The sequence below is a fragment of the Talpa occidentalis genome, unplaced genomic scaffold (assembly GCF_014898055.3).
Source record: "Talpa occidentalis isolate TD23 unplaced genomic scaffold, MPIMG_talOcc4v2.1 talOcc4.8, whole genome shotgun sequence".
NCBI classification, from domain to species: domain Eukaryota; kingdom Metazoa; phylum Chordata; class Mammalia; order Eulipotyphla; family Talpidae; genus Talpa; species Talpa occidentalis.
In genome coordinates this window covers 58261621-58279417 of record NW_023605194.1, presented here as the reverse complement: position 1 = coordinate 58279417, position 17797 = coordinate 58261621, and the positions used below count along the sequence as shown (strand labels likewise).

Sequence of the window (17797 nt, the reverse complement as noted above, 5' to 3'; positions counted from 1 at the left end):
GCTGCTGCTGGTGCTGCTACTCCTACTCCTGCTCGTACTACTGCTATTGCCATCACCATCATCACCAGGAACAAATGAAATCATGTATGATATCACGTCAACTTTTAAAACCACTGACATGGAGATTTAGGAGGAAATATAAATGTTCTCCATGCTTGGATCAAAATTTTCCCCCTTCTGAGGTGTTTGTTTAGGATAGGCTGTCTTTATAGCCCAGGCAATTCTTTATCCCAATTAAAACGGCCCCAAAACTCACAAAAAGAGTTACTATTTTTTTTAAAGATTTTATTTATTTATGCATACAAGAACTGGGGTACAGGCCAGAAGTGGGGGTGGGGGGTGAGAGGATTAATCAGAGACAGAGTTGGAAACAGAACAGGCAGATTGACCGAAATACACTGCTGAGGGGAGCAGTGGGCGAGTCAGGAGAGGTCTGCTGCGCCATATGGGTTGCTCCCTGGCCAGGGATCAAACTAATGCTGCAGTGGCTGTGGACAGCTTCATAGGTTGTGTCTTAACCCCTTGAGCCACCAGGGAGGCCCAAGAGTTACTATTTTTAAATGAGCAAAATTTTCATTTTTTGGAAAGCACAGTTGAAAAAATTAAAACACTATGTAATCAGATTAATCAGTCAATTTATCTTTATTAATGTTAATTAAAATTAAGAATCCTTAATTCTTTTTAAAAATATACGATAAACTGAAGGCAAGTGACTTCCAGATTTTCTAACAATTTTTTAGTGTTGGAAACCATTCTTCAAAACAATATTTTTCTTTAATAACAAAACAAACAAAAACAATTTTTATTGTGAGTCTACCATATAAAACATATCAACACTGATCTAGTTCTTGGTTTGGAAAATCACAGGCTCATGGACTAAATCTAGCCCCACTACCTGTTTTAGTAAAACATCTATTGATACACAGTCACTAGCACTCATTTGTAACTTAAGTGATGAGAAAAATGAAGCAATGGTTTTTAGACATTGAACATTAGACACTGGGAAATACTTCAGAGGTGAGAAACAAACTGAGTCTTGAGATACCCTAGGCTTATTGACTTGCTAGAGTTTCCAAGAGCAAATTCAGGGAGAGAAAAGGAGGCAATTGGATGCCCTGAGGTGAGGAGACACAGCTGGTGTATCCTGGAGAGGGAATTCCTCTAGAATTCCTAGGAAAGACTCACAAAGCAGGATGTATTGTACAGAGAGAGGGTTCTGAAGATCTTTGTAGATTCACAGAACTTTTACCAGTGTGTGCTTGTGAGGATTCTACTCAAGGCAAGGGAATGAACTAAGAACCCTCTGGAAAGATTGCAGTGAATAGTGCCTATCCCTCACACAGGCCTCAGGACAGTGCCTGTACCAACTAGTCAGGCTAGAAAAACTTCATTCTTGGAGTACCGGGGAGAGTACTCAATATTAGCAATGATTGTTCCAGACCAAGCATTGTTCTAGTCTCACTTAAGAGCAAGACATGAAAGAAAAAACTATTCTAAGTAATTTCAATAGACTCTAGAGTAATAGGCATTATGTTTACGCAAACAACTCCTAAATATGATCTACGATAAAAAAAAATCACATGATACATTATATCATATTATAACATATAATATTTTTAAATGAATCATAATGAAAATGACTCCCATGAGACTTGTAAATTTGTGAGATACAGCTCCAGTGGCTCTAATTGGGAACTTTAAATGCTTGTATTAGAATGGAAAAGGCCATGAAATAAAAAATGTAATTGATTTTCTGCTTTGTAATACTAGAAAATATTAACTTAAATTCAAAGTAAGTAGAAGGAAGGAAATAATAAAGATAAGAGTAGAAATAATGGTATAGAAAGTTGATAAATGCATAAATCAACAGAGCCAAGACTTAGTTCTTAAAAAGACTAATAAATTTTATAAATATCTAGCAAGACAGTGAGAAGTCTGAGAAAGTTTGAGGATACACTGTGGCATTTGAAATGACACCTGAGGAATGGGCAGGAGGAAAGGAAGCCTAGGCAGAAGGAACAGCTTATGCCAATGCTCAGGGGAGGTAAAAACCTGGTTTTTGTGATGAACTGTAAGTATATTGGGGCCTGAGACAGTCAGGGGCTGAGAATCTTTTGATGGCAGCCTGATCCCCAGAGGCCACTTTTCCAGAGTTTGTGCATGTACTCAGGGTATTCCGCAGGCAAGTTCAGGGGGTTCATAGATCCAACAGGCAGGAACTTAAGAGCTTGCCACATCTGGCCACTTGGTAAAATTCCTTTTGCCTGTGTCATGGTATTGAATGAGAATTTGGTTCTAGCACAGAATCTGGAGTCAGACAGACCGGTTTGTCAGACAGACCGGGGGGTTTGAAACTAACTTTCAAGTTACTTGTGTGACTCTGGACAAGTCATGGCCGCTCTGTATCTGAGTCCTCATCTATAAAATAAGAAAAATAGGGTCAACTTCATAGATTTGTGCAAACATTGTAGGTATTAGCTCTTAGTTTCCATTAAGGTGAGTCAAAACTCAACTTATTTATTCCTACTGACTCTAAATATATTAGTGTCTTTTATGTTAAAAAAAAATGAAGCCTTCAGTGATATAGGGAACATTTTCCTAATCCTTTCCAATATTTTTGTCTGACTTCTGACTATTCTTTGATATATTACAATGACACGGTCCCCTTGAAAACTTTCCGGTGTCTCCTGTGGGGAAGATGTTCTCGGCCAATATTTATTAGGCTACATGGGGCCTTGTATGTAGCTTCTTCATTTCAGGACAGTTCTCCTTCCTGTTCAGATCTTAAGGAAGGTCATTGTTTAGTGGAATGATCACACACTCAGATGCAATCTCCTACAGTGCTCACAGCAAATGGTCTGTCATCCAGTGTTGTCCATTTGTCCATTTTATAGGGTGAGAACTGAGGCCCAGCAGGTTGTGATCAATGTGGAGTCACAATTCTCTGTGAAAAGCAAAACATGAATGTAACATGGAATTGTCTGGTGTCTATGTGTCCGCTGTCTTCCTCTCCCCCAGATTGGAGGGCCAGTAGCTGGTACACCAGAAGGGTGGGTAGGAGGGTGGTGGCTCCTCCCTGTAGTGTGGAAGGAAGAGTACTCTAACACGGTGCCTAGCACTTTCCCCCACTTTATTTCTGACAAGAGAACAAGGAGGGGGCCAGGATGTTAGCTCTCTGTCCTATGCCTCAAATAAGGCAGATCCTGGAAGTAGGGCACTTTATAAACAATAATCTGATGAGTCTTGACACTGAAGTGTTGGGGACCTATCAAACCAGTTCTAAGATCTTGAATTATAGTTGGAGAAAACCTTTGTTCTTATATGTCACAGATCCAGGCCCTGCCAGATGGAGGTCACATACGTAAGAAAAAGAACAATTTAGCTTCAGCCTTTGGAAGTGACTTCTCATGTACTTTATGATACCAGTGGAGCAGTGGGCAGGGAGAATACCTTCCCTGATCTCCATGCAAAGGACAGTGTTTTCTCTGAGATGTAAGAGTCTCTGACCCATCAATTGAGACCCTCCCTTAACAGCCCTCTGTGGGTTCTTAACCTTCTCCAGCAACTTCATTATTTTCCTTCTCTTCTTTCTCAATGAAGAGTTTCTGGCAAGATGTCCTCTCCCTTCCTCTTCTCCAGGAAGGCTGGGTGTACCCCCCACATGAGTCTCTTCTCTCATAGCATAGCAGTCTTCTTTATTCACCCACCATGGTCTGTTTTTCTATTCTTTTTCTAGGACATTCCTATCCAGAAAATCATTGTGTTTTACTTTGGGCTTCATTCTGCCTCCATGAGACATTAGTAGTCAAAATCCTGAAAACAGGATGCTGTTCAATTGCCAGGTTTCTTATTTTATCTATTGCCAGATGTCTTATTTTCAAAATCTTTGAATTCTCTACATATTTAAGGTAGAAATCTCTTTTTTTAATGCAAGTAATTTTACATGTCCTCTTAGTAATATAAACTTCAGGATAGATTAAGAAAATTGGGAGACTATGTTATCCTATTACATTATACTCTATCATATTATACTCTGCCTCCTTGTATAGGTGACTAGTGAGAGGTGGGTAAAGGCTTAGTCAGTATCCCTAGGACCCGGGAAGTGGTCACAAGAGCTATGAGGGTTACTAAGAAACTATTATGTATTTCATGCCTTTTGGACATTTAGGGTCTTGCTATGCAGTAACCAGCATCTGCATGTCCTTTCATAAAACCAACCCTTGAGGTATGGGGCTGATAAGTATCAAGTTCTAGTTCACTGCCATTCAGCTTCAAGGATGGGCCTGGTGAAGGTAATGAGTCACCATAATTCCTGGAAAAAACTCATGATTTGGGGAAGGAGACAAAATGGAGCTGTATTTCTGTGTCAGTTACTGCCCACGGTAGCTATCCACCCTGAAACTGGGTTCCCTCATTTTGAGACAGCTTCTCTGTTGTCATTGAAATATTAAAATATTCTAGAAAGTAACCAGCAGAGGGCAGTATATATCCATTTCCCAAAAGAATGCTGTCATCCATGCCCCTTCTATAAAATTGCCGTGAGATTCTCCAAGATTAATTGAAGCTTGAGCAGTATCCCTGGCGTACTAACTAACCTTCCTTGTATTTTGTCCACAACCCTATTTTATCTAACAAGTGTTTCTCAATTTTCATTTCTTCTCATATATATTTTTTAATTTATTTATTTATTGATATATTTTTTACATCGTTCTTCATTTTTTTACAATGTATGCTTTCTCATTTCAGTTATAGTCCCCATGAAATTCCCAGCACCAGTTAACCCGCATACCATCACCATAGTCCCTTGTGTTCTTCCCAACCCCTGTTTTGATCCTACTCCCTTCTTACCTCCTGCAGAATGTCTCTGGTTTATAGTTGCTTGTTGATTTTGATTTTCACTTTATTATAATAACTTTTCCCCCCTGATCCCTTATTTGGATCCTCTACATTCCTCCTATAAGTGAAACCATCTGATATTTTTCTTTTTCTTTCTGGCTTATTTCGTGAGCATATTATCTACCAGCTCCATCCACTTTGCTACAAATGGCATGAGTTTATCTTTTTTGATTGCTGGGTAATATTGCATTGTGTATATATACCACATCTTCTTGATCCAGTCATTTATTTTGGGGCATTTGGATTGTTTCCATAGCTTACCTATTGTAAATAGTGCTTCAGTAAACATAGGGGTGCAGGTATCCTTTTGAATTAAAGGTTTTGTGTCCTTTAGGTAGTTACCTAGGAGTGGAATTGCTGGATCATATGAAAGCTCCATTTTTAGCAGTTTGGGAAACCTCCACACAGCTTTCCATAGTTGTTGGACCAGTTAACATTCCCACCAGCAATGTAGGAGAGTTCCTTTTTACCACATCCTTGCCAACGTTTGTTGTTGCTAGTTTTTTTTGATAGGTGCCATTCTCACTGGTATAAGATGGTATCTCATTGTGGTTTTGATTTGCACTTCTCTGATTATGACTGGTGCTGAACATTTTTTCCTATGCCTGTTGGCCATTTGCATTTCCTCTTTGGAGAAGTGTCTTTTTAGTTCTTCTGCCCATTTTTTGACTGGGTTGTTTACTTTGATTTATTGAGTTTCCTCAGCTCTTTGTTGATCTTTGTGATCTCTTCCTTATCATTAGTATCATTAGTATTGTGTGCAAAATTTTTCTCCTAATCAGTGGGTGTCTCTTTGTTTTGGTTAATGTCTCTTTTGCTTTATAGAAGCTCTTTAATTTGATGTAGTCTCATCTGTTTACCCTTACCATCACTATCTTTGCTTTGGGTGATGTGTCTTTAAAGATGTTATTGAGGTGTATTCAATAAATATGGACTCTTTGAACTTTTGTAAGCCAGACCCTCCTTCCATCTCTCTCTGTCAAACCTTGGCATTCATGTTCAGGCTGTTTCCTTTTCCTCTAAGTGGAGTCTGTGGTCTATTGTAGCCTATGAACTGAATTCTATAGTAGAGAAAATCCCTAAATGCACCTTGCACCCAACTATCGTTTGTAAATATTTACACGTCACTCTATTTCTGATGTTGTGTAACTGATGTCAGATATGGGGAAAAAACAGTAAATTAAAAGCTGAAAGCTAATGTAAGATTCTAGTCTACTTTAATAAGTTTGAATTTCAAAACTTTTTGTGTTTATCAGAGTTCTGTCTCAAGCTATTGAAGTTATAATAGAGCATTTCAAAATATAAAAGAATCATTTTGAGATGAAATTGATCATTAACTTTTTGTATGTATTATTGTTTCAATTGAAACAAATCTGTTTTTAGCATTGCTAAGTATTGTTGAAGTAATTAAGCAAGGAGACCTTTACACTGAGGTGACTGATGCCTACCTAAGCAAACCAAAACCTAAGCCCGTGTCAATGCACTGGAATCTAGGAAATGAAACTTAAGAATAACCAGTCACAAACAACCAATTAGGCTTTTCCCAAGCAAGGCAACTGCTTCATCTATAGCCAATCAAATAATAATTTCTTTGCTTTGCTTTTGTATCTTCTCTCTAAAGTCTTTCCCGCTCAGTCAGCAGTGTTCCTAACCACTTTTGGTTTAGTGATACATTAATTCAAATTGAAGTTTGTTCAAATAAAATCATGTAAATATTCATGTGTCCCAGTTTATCTTTTAACTGATCAGACATTCACTGTTCTTTGGCCATCACATATAAGATGCTTCAGTCTCTGCTTGTACAGTAAATGCCAGGGTACTCACCACCCAGAAAGGCAGAATCCATTAAAGCCCACACTGTCAGTACCTAAGGATCAACGGTGAATTCGTTCTAAAATAATCCTTCTGATATATTGGTTCAGAATCAGGAAAGCAAGCTCAGTAATAGAATGCAAGAAGTTTCAATTGGACTGTCTTTCTAGCAAATAGGACAAGAGAGGGGCGTGTGTGTGTACGCGCGCGTGGGTGCATATATATTCATATCCACTTTCAACTCCCATTCTACAAATTTCCTATTAATTAATATATATGCATGAATATAGTCTGTTATTCTTCCCATGACTACCTTCTTCCTGAGACCTTCTGTCTATAGAACCATCCCTGTATGAAGTCAGTGTTAGAACTACCATTATCTTAAGTGAGTGCTGGCAGGTCCCAGCTCTTGATTCATACACTCCCAATAGTACCACTTTCTCGTGAATCCTGCAGGTAGAGATGTTCCCTGACTATGGTCACATACTGAGCTGAATGTTAGCCCAAGCTCAAGGTGACTTTTACTGGAGCTCTTGGAAAGTACTTGAGAGATTTTCCTGCTGAATGACAAGGCAGAATAGCTCACTGAATGTCTCAGGTCTTTTTCTCTCTCCCTCTTTCTCTTTCTATCTCTTCCCTTCCATTTCTCCTCCACCTCATCTCCTCCCTCTTTCCTCTTATTATTCTCTCTCCCTTCCTTCTCATTTCTCAGAATATTGTAATTTAAGAGGTTTACAAGGTAACGGTCTATTCTCATTTGGACACCAGACGTAGGATTCCCTCAATTGCCAAGTGTATTAGTTCACTGGGACTGCTGTAGGAAATTATCATAAACTGGATGATATAAAAAAACACAAATTTGGAGCCTCCCCAGTGGCACAGTGGGTTGAGTGCAGCACTGTGAAGCTGTTAGTAGCTTCTGCAGTGTGGGTTCTATTCCCAGCTGGCCCAGGGAGTTACCCACATGGTGCAGCAGACCTCTCCTGCCTTGCCCATGGCTCCTCTCAGCAGTGTATTTCAGTCAGTCTGCCTGTTCTGTTCCCCACTCTGTCTCTGGTGAATCCTCTTACCCTCCTACACCTCTGGCCTGTACCCTAGCTCTTGTATAAATAAATAAATAAATAAATAAATCTTAAAACACACACACAAATTTATTCTCTTACACTGCTAGAAGCTACAAGCTCAAGATTATGGTGCTACCAGGGCTGGTTACTACTGAAGTCTCTGAAGAAGAATCTCTTCCATGACTCTCTTAGCTTCTATGGTTGTCCTCATTCTTGGCATTCATTAGCTTATAGATAATTCACCCTCATTGTCAAATGGTATTTCCTGTGTGTCTCTGTGTCCAAATGTTCCTCTTATAGACAGCAGTCAGTGGATTAGGGTCTGCCCTAATCCAGTATGTCCTCTTCTTAACTTCACCACACCTGCAAATCCCATGTTACCATATAAGGTCACGTTCACAGGTCCTGGGGATTATCACCTGAACATTATCTATTTGGGGGACTCAATTCAACCCTCAACATCAAGAAATGGGAGTTTCTGACCAAGAATGAGAAGAACATCCTGCTTGGACTTCATTTCTCATGCTTTGGTCCCTGAGTACCTCTTCCCATTTTTGGTCACTTACTGTTGAGTGTAGGAGTTGCTACAGCATTAGAGATATATCTTGCATATAAAGCAGAAGGAGAGCAAGTGGAGTGAAATTGCAATGAGGTTTGTGCATTGCTTAGAACTATTCATGTATGAATTTAAGGCAAGACAATAATGCATTTATAATTTAAAGATTATCCATTCAAACAATAATAAAACATGATCTAGTTAGATATCAGTTGGAAGTGAAAATATGGAAGCAACATCGATCAATCCAAAATAACATAGGAAAGAAGTAATAAAGAGAAGAAGAAATGCTGAACTGATAAAAATTTAAAAAATATAAATGCTGTATTTTAACCCAGTATATTAGTAACTAAAGTAAATATATATGAAGTAAGCTATTCAACTCCTTCAATATGCTGTGTGATCAAGTGTATTTTATTCCATGAATGCAAGGTTGATTTAATTTTGTTTAAAGATTTATTTTATTTATTTCTGCATACAAAAACTGGGGTGTAGGCCAGAAGTGCAGGGGTTGAGAGGATTCATCAGAGACAGAGTGGGGAACAGAACAGGTGGATCTACTGAAATACACTGCTGAGGGGAGCAGATGAGGAGGCGGGAGGTCTGCTGTGCCATTTGGGTCAGCTCTCTAGCCAGGGATTGAACTCGTGCTACAGTGGCTGGTGATAGCTTCATAGTGCTGAGACTTAACCCCTTGCACCACCAGGGAGGCCCCTGATTTAATTTTTAAAACTCAATAAATGTTACTTATCACAAGTCCATACAATTTCATTACAAAATACACAGAGACATGACTGAATGTAATGTAGCATCCTGGCATTCAACCAAACTCTATAGAGCTATTAACTTATTTCATTTCCTCAACAATCCTCATATAATCTGTGTCCTAATTTTCTCCGGTCTCATATGAATGACTGAGCTATAGAGCTTTGAATCCAGTTTAGATAGGCCGAGCTGGAGAAATTAAAACCTGAAACACTTCATTATATTGTTGTTTGTGTTGTATCTGGCTGCTCTGGGTTTCTCTGGATGTTTAGCACAATATCAGACATGTCTCCTTAGCAACCCTTCAATAGTAGACCCTGGAATATAGTGCCAGAAACTGCAAATATTTTTTTTCTATCAATGATTTGACTCCTAATTTTGGAAATGATTTGACTTTCTTTTGATAAGCCATACAGGTCCGACTCTTCCAGGTAATTTCTGTTGCCTTTAAAATAGTCAGAAGATTCTATGCTGCCAGAATTGAAATCATTGATCAGATCTCCAGGAACTATTTTCAAAGATATATAGATTTTTGAAGGTTGACAAATACTAATCCTTTGACTAACAGATAATTTTTGGACATGGCAAGATGTCACTGGAATGTATAGAGAACCTGTCAAGTGTGGGACATTTTTACAGGGGACAACCATGCAAGAGGTATTAGTCAATCTTCAAGTTATTTTGAGAGACTCCATCCAACCGTGGGTAATCTACTGACAATGATCTAGGCTGGTGGTGGCAAAAACTGAGAAAGGTTAGACAAGCATTACAACTAGTCATTTTATATATTTATTTTAAAGATTTGTTTTTATTTATTTATGCATACAAGAGTTGGGGTATAGGCCAGAGGTGTGGGGGATGAGAGGATTCATCTGAGACAGAGTGGGGAACAGAACAGGCAGATCTACTGAAATATACTGCTGAGGGGTGCAACGAGCGGGATAGGAGAGGTCTGCCACACCATATGGGTTAGCTCCCCGGCTGGGGAATCAAACTCATGCCATAGTGGCTGGCAATAGCTTGACAGAGCTGAGACTTTAACCCCTGCACCACCAGGGAGGCCCCACTACTAGTTATTTTTAAGACTCATCCTCCTTTCTCTTTACCCAACACCAGAAGAAAGCAAGAATTGGGTGGTAGCAAGGAAGACACCCCCATTTATAAACTTCTGTAGCATAGAAGCTAGTTAGGAGAAGACTTAAGTTACAGATGAGTTAGGAATTTTTGGAAAAGATAAAGATTATCTGAATGACTGAGATAAAACAAAATCATCCTAATGCACTGACAAGGATGTTCACTGTCATTATTTCTATTCAGTACTGCATTGAGATGTTATTCTACATCTATCCCATACCGTACAATGAAGTAATCAAATTAAAGAGCTTCTGTACAGCAAAAGAGACGGTAACCAAAACAAACAGACGCCCCACCAACTGGGAGAAAATTTTTTCACACAACACTAATGATAAAGGACAGATCACAAAAATCTTCAGAGAGCTGAAGAGTCTCAACAAAAACAAAGAAAATAATCCAGTCAAAAAATGGGCAGAAGAGCTAAAAAGGAATGTCTCCAAAGAGGAAATGCAAATGGCAAACAGGCACATGAAAAAATATTCAGCATCACTTGTAATCAGGGAAATGCAAATCAAAACTACCATGAGATACCATCTTACAGCAGTGAGAATGGCACATACTAAAAAAACTAGTAACAACAAATGTTGGCGAGGGTGCAGAGAAAAAGGAACTCTTCTTCACTGCTGGTGGGAGTGCAAACTGGTCCAACCACTATGGAAAGCTGTGTGGTGATTCTTCAACCTGCTAAAGATGGAGCTTCCTTGTGGTCCAGCAATTCCACTCTTGGTATTTACCCAAAGGACACAGAAACATTAATTCAAAAGGGTACCTGTACCCCTAAATAGCAGCACTATTTACAATAACTGTGCTATGGAAACAACCCAAATGCCCAAAAATAGATGACTGTATCAAGAAGATGTGGTACATATACACAATGGAATATCACTCAGCAATAAAAAAAGATAAACTCATGCAATTTGCAGCAACATGGTTGGAGCTGGAAGGGATCATGCTCAGTGAAATAAGCCAGAAAAAAAAAAGTAAAATACCGGATGTTCTCATTCATAGCAGGAATTTAGAAAACCTAAATAAGGGACCAGGAAAAAGACTAATTATAATAAAGTAAAAGTCAAAATCAACAAGCAACTATAAACCAGAGGCACACTATGGTGGGAGGGGAGATAGGAGGGACTAGGGTCAAAATAAGGGGGGGTGGGAATTGTGTGGGTCTATAACCAAGATGAAAATGCATACATTGTGCAAAAATGAAAAATGATGTAAAAATATATAAAATAAAAAAAAAATAAAAGAGATGAGAAAGGTACAAAAAAAAACACAAGGGGAAAATAATTATCAGGAAAGAATCTGTTATCATTTCAGATTATGAGACTATACAGAAAGCTCAGAAGAATTATAAAATAACATTAGAATTTAAAAAAAGGACATAATGAGGTGACTGAAAAAGGGTCATATGCAAAATAATTGCATTGCTATATGCAGAAAAACATAGAAAATAAATACTATTAAAAAGATATTATTTCTAAAACCACCAAAACAAGATATTCAAGACCTCTAAATTTAAAACTTCAAAACATTGTAAGAGATGTTAATGAAATCTAAGTTAAATGGAGACGTAGACTCTGAATGATTATTAATTGGAGGCTCAGTAGCAAGTTGGCAGTTCTACCTAAATTGATGGAAAGGGTTAATACGGTATCAATGGAAATCTTAGCTTTTTTAAGTAGAATTGAAAAGTTGATTCTAAAATATATATGAAAATGCAAATAACAAAGAAAAGTCAAGGCAATCTTGAAGAATAACAAACCTGGGAGTCATATATGACCAGATACTCATAACTGTTCCTAGTATTATTATATGGTAACTAACATAGTATAGTATTTGGTACTTCCATCAACCAAATAAGCCAGTATAACAGCATAGAAAACCTAGATATACATATGCAATTAACTAACTTAAAACAAAAAGGCATTATTCTACTTCAGTGTATGGGGGAGAATGGTCTTTCTAACAAATAGAGCTATACTAAGCAAATATCTACTAGAGAGAGAGAGAAAGTCTAGCAATAAAGCTACTAGAAAAAAAAAACAGGAGAATATCTTTACAATTTAGAAAAGACAAAGATATTTTAAATAAGACAAAATATTCAATATAAAAGAAAATATTAATAGATTGGAATTTGTTATAATTGACAACTTTTATTCACCAAAAGTCAACACTGGGAACAATAACAAACTGGAAAAATATTTGTGAAACATACAAAGGAATGTATCACCAGAATATAAAATTAACTCTCACAAGTCAGTAAGAAAGATTTTTCCTACTTAAACAAAATATAATAGACTTTAAAGATACCCAAGTAACCAAAAAGAACATGAAAAATGTGTTCAGCATTATTACGTGTTAGGGAAACAGGAAGTAATCCATGGTGAGATATCACTTTCTTAAAAGGACTAAAAATATCAGCTCTTTATGAATAGATAGAACAACTAGAGTTGACACATGTTGCTTGTGGGAATGTAAAGTCACATGATCATTTTGGAAAATTGGCAGTATACTGTAAAGCTAAACACATGCTTACTCCTTGACCCACCGATTTAATTCCTAGGTAGTGAGCGATATTTCTACCTAAAGGCAAAAGCAGAAAAGTTCATGAGATTTTTTTCTCTAAATGTCAAAAATTGGAAGTAGTCCTAGTATCTATTAATAAAAGAATGGATAAATTGAGGTATGGTCATATGTTATGCATCTCTAAAGACATGGCAGTGAAAGGGAAATAATCAACTGCTATACATAACAATGTGAATGAATCTCAGTTTTAATTTTGAATGAAAAAAAGACATGCAATATATATAGTGCAATAACATCTTTATGAAATTCATATAAATACAAAATTAATGTATGGTAATAGATGTCAGAATAATATTTACCTTTGGGACTACCAAGTAGAAGTTTTTTATGAAATGGCTTCTGGGATACAAAATATGACCTGTATTTTGATCTAGAATGTAGTTATACATTTCAGAGAGAAAGCTACAAAATAGATTTATTACCTTTCATTGACTGAAAAGCTGTGAATTAGACTGGGGGTTTTATTTGTGAACCCTCTACCCAATGAGAAAGAAAGACTCAAGAGAACACAATAATAAATAGAAAAAACAAATATATTTTTATTCTTGTACCTTAGCAAGTTAACATTACTCAAATAAAGTGTACAGCCTAATAACAATATAAAATTATATTAATGTTAAATAAATTATACTAATAATTTAGATAGTGACCTAAGACTCAAAATGTACAGTCTGACTCACAATAGACATTAAAAATATATTATTTTCAAATAATTATGCAGTACACCTTAAACTTATACAATACTGTATATCAATTATATTGCCACAGAACTGGAAAAAATATATTATTGGCACATCTATCTAATGCTGCTAATATTACTAGTATACTATTATTATTATTATTATTATTACTATTGCTATTAATACTATTATTACTGCTATTGTTACAATTATGATTTTATTGTTATTGTTATTATTAGCAGTCCACTTCTTTATTCCAAATTCCACCATTCAATCCAGGCTTCTCATTCTTTGATTCTCCACAACTGTACGTGTACTGGTTGATCTAGATCAATCTTCCAAACTAGACTGGGAATCTATGGGATGAGGTAAAGGGACAAGGAGGGCCTGAGAGTGATGCCTCCTCAAACAGGGAACTCACAGACTGCCAATATGGAAGTGGAGCAGGAGATGTCATTCCACTTGCCGCTTGTCTTGATCATCACACAGTCTTCTCCAGAACCAACATTGTTGGGTTCACCATCCTCCCAATTGAGATAAGTCTGCTTATTTCCTTTCATATCCAGAAACTGTCCTTCAGTCTTCTCATCTGTGATGCCCAGAAAGGCATCTCCTCCGGTTGCATGCATGATGGCGTTATTTTCTGCCTCATTCTTGGGGGTGGCCACAGAGGCCCCGAACTGGGTGCATACAGCCTTCACTCTGTCAAAAGGCATACTTCCACCATAGCTCAAGAAGAACTTCTTCCCAATTTTTTTGCCCAGAGAGAAGAACAGCCCTAAAATGAGAAAATGTGGGTGATACTGACTTGTCTAAGCCCAACCCATTATTTTTCTGGATAAAGACCTAGATAGAGTTGTTACATAAATTTGAAATTAGATGACCAATCAATTGTGTGTGTGTGTGTGTGTGTGTGTGTGTGTGTGTGTGTAGTTATGTCCCAGGTAGATTGGGGGACATACTGATAGCACACACAAAAATTATTTTTTTGTTTATCTGAAATTCAAATTTAGCTGGGTGTCATGCTTTTTCTTTGTTAGATCTGATTTGAAGAGATAGATAGGAACCTATATAGATATTTGCCCTCTAGTGTTAGAGTTCTGGAAAACATATCATTTGAGATTTGGAATTTATCCCAAAATTAACTTGAGAAAAAGCAAAAATATCTGAGAATATTTGTCCTAGGCCTGAAGGGATAGATAAAAACCATAATGGCCTGATCTCAACATCAGCATAACAAAGGGACACAGGTCCCATTTTCAGTATCCAGAGAGTACAGGGCACAGAATTAGGGCCTCCAGAACAGACAGTTTTAATTTGTAAGCTACCTCTGCCACTTAAAAGCTGTGTGTTTGAGTACACAGTTAACATCCTTTTCCCACTATTTCTACCAGTGGTGGTCATGAGTATTACATGAGATCAGAATATGAGAAACAACTCTCTCGATATTATGAAGTAATAATATTTTTAATGTGTATTTGTTGCTATCCACCTTGCCAAAGTTGAAGCTGTCTGAAAGGTAAGAAAGAAAGCTTACACTTTTTGATAAGCTCCAATTCTGCTTGTAGAGCTTGTATTTGTGAAGTAACCGGTGATCCACTACAATCTAGAAAGTTAAAACAAAGTGAAAAATGATTAGTGTGATGAAGTTTCAGAACTATATGGGGATGGGGAACTTTTTCACATAAAATATAATGGTTGGTTTGTTTGTTTTATGTTGCTCTTTGCTTTTTAATGTAAAATACTGAAAAGAAAGAGAAGTACCAAAACATCCAGACCAACATTCAGACCAAAACATCACTCTTCAACTGGTGAATTTTATGCACACACCCACAAACATGTGCACACATATCCACTCTGATGACCTAGCCTGAGAGCACCCCATAACCTAAGCTCTTTGCTATTTTTTTCCAAACAAATAATTCTATCATAGATACAATAAATCTCTTGGAAAATTATTATGAGCTACTGAATATGGACTTAAATACTTATAAGGTTTTGTTTTTTGCAAAGTTTTGCTTTTGTTGCTTTGTTTTGTTTTTTCCCCAAGTTTGTTCTGTTAATTATTAAATTTACTATTAAAAGATTTTTGTGCAGGGCCTCCCCGGTGGCGCAGCAGGTTGAACACAGTGCTGTGGAGCTGTCCACAGCCTTTGCAGCACGGGTTCGATTCCTGGCCAGACAGGGAAATACCCATATGGCACGGCAGACCTCTCCTGTCTCGCCCGCTGCTCCCCTCAGCAGTGCATTTCAGTAGTTCTGCTCCCCGCTCTGTCTCTGGTGAATCCTCTCACCCTCACGTGCCCCTGGTCTGTACCCCAGCTCTTGTATAAATAAAATAAATCTTTAAAAAAAAAAAAGATTTTTGTGTTTCCAAGATGAGAGGGTACGAGGCAAGCCATGTGTAACAAATGGCAGAATGGCCTCAGTAGGGCACTGCTTCTCTCATTAAGAAACGGAATTTGTTTTCCTTCTCCTCGAATATGGGTTTGTCTTGTGAGTTTTGACCAACAGAATAAGGCAGAAGTGCTAGTAAAGATGTTCTAAGCCTTCACGAAGTTTGTTGTACTTGTGGGAAACTGTAATCACCTCTGTGGAAAAACCCAGACTAACCTGCTGGATAATGAGACACCAGCGGCTCAATTACCCTCCTCACTCCAGCCGACAAACAAACAATAGCCATACACGTAAATGACACTGCGGATCATTAGTTGACCACAGACATATGAATGGGATCGCTAAGACTTGGCTGATCCATAAAATTGTGATTTAAAATAATGACTGTGGTTTCTTATTTGTTTCTTATGGAGTAAAGACATGCCACTTAAATACTGATGCTGTGAAAATGGACATAAGTCCAACACTTCAATGCTTATTATCTTCTCTTTGGACAAGAGTCTTACATTGAATTTTTTTCAAATGAAAAACCAGGATTCAGTTTCTCAGAGAGGTGCAGGTTAGAGATTGGCCCTGAAAGGTTTGTGAGTCAATATTTAGACACTGATAGCAGCCCTGGAGCAGACCTTGGGGTATTAATTGTGTTTGGAAACAGAGTTCCATCTTCTGAAGCAGCAGAGGGGGCACAGGCACCTGTCACCGGGTAGATACCCTGAGTTCTCTCTGTTTAGACCTTGCTGAGGTAGGTTCCTTACCTGGACATGTTCCAGGGTCTCCTTTTTGACCCTTTGATCCTGCTAATCCAGCAAGCCCTTGAATTCCTGGAGGCCCCAACTTTCCAGGAGGGCCCTGCAGGCCTCTGAGACCTTGACCTAATGGAGAACAAAGGAAACAATTCAGTGTATGTGTTCTTGCTCTTTATCTACAAGAATTTGATGCCCAATCCTTTTCCAGGAAAAGGGACATTGACCCACGGCCAACTATTCTAAACCACTGCACTCCCAAATAACTAGAGAAGAAAGTCCTCTTAAGTCTCAAGGGATGTCCTTTCCTGAAAGCCAAATTCTGTAGCAGGGAGAGGGACCACATGTCGCCCCTTTTGTGTGGAAATATTATGTGCCAGAGATTCAGAGCTGTATCTCTGTTTTGAATTATAATATGTAGTTAAAAGTATGCAACCTACCTAATAGTAGGTAGTCACCCTAGTCACATCTCCAGACAATTCCCTCTGCAAAGCAAAGAGCCAGAGACAGACCAGCAAAGTTGTACCTGGTTCACCCTTCTCTCCCTTGGCGCCATCATGGCCATCTTTTCCTGGGAAGCCATTGATGCCTGGAGCTCCACAGGCCATCACAGGGCAGGTCTGTGGAACATTTTCACACTTTTGTGTTTCAGAGCAAGACACTGCCACCACACTCAGGAGAAGGAGAGGAAGTGATGAAGACAAGGACATGGTCCTTACCTTAGTGTGGGAAAAAGGAAGATCATTTTATCCATTTCAGTCAATCAATGTATATTTCCTGTGTCCTTCAGCGCAAAGAGGACTATACATTACCAGTTGGCTTAGGGGGTGGGAGCAAATGGAGACCCAGAAATCGGTTGGAGCTCCTCTTCCCTTTGGGTCCACCTGCCACCTGAATCCCTTCCTCCCATCTGGAGAGTCTGTTGCCTTCCAGGGCCAGTGAGCCAACACTTGCACATTTGAAGGCACTAAGCTGCAGACTGGTGATCCAGAGAGGAAGTCACTAGCCCAGTCAAGAATTAACTTGATTTTGCTTCCTCTTTATACTTTATTTCCCAAGAAAGAGAAACTTGCCTAGGACAGCATTTTTTCTGGAAAATTTTTACTACTTTTGTCCTGGCAGGGAGTCAAATCCTTCTCTCCTTCCTAGCAGGAATTCTCT

General features: G+C 38.2%; 1 protein-coding gene across 1 annotated transcript; it reads right to left on the bottom strand.

Annotated features, from left to right (window-relative positions):
- Positions 1-13900: 13900 nt before the first annotated feature.
- On the bottom strand, positions 13901-17346 carry MBL2 (mannose binding lectin 2). Its single transcript, XM_037497100.1, has 4 exons — positions 17163-17346; positions 16649-16765; positions 15034-15102; positions 13901-14274 (listed from the first exon to the last, which is right to left on the bottom strand). The coding sequence occupies exons 1-4, from the start codon at positions 17344-17346 to the stop codon at positions 13901-13903; spliced, it is 744 nt and encodes a 247-aa protein (XP_037352997.1).
- Positions 17347-17797: the final 451 nt, after the last annotated feature.

Excerpts from the sequence above, each read along its gene's own strand:
- MBL2 (XM_037497100.1), bottom strand. The coding sequence starts at position 17,346 with ATGTCCTTGTCTTCATCACTTCCTCTCCTTCTCCTGAGTGTGGTGGCA. Across the intron at positions 15,103-16,648 it reads AGACCCTGGAACATGTCCAG|ATTGTAGTGGATCACCGGTT; the intron begins GTAAGGAACCTA and ends TTAACTTTCTAG. Across the intron at positions 14,275-15,033 it reads ATTGGAGCTTATCAAAAAGT|GGCTGTTCTTCTCTCTGGGC; the intron begins GTAAGCTTTCTT and ends TTCTCATTTTAG.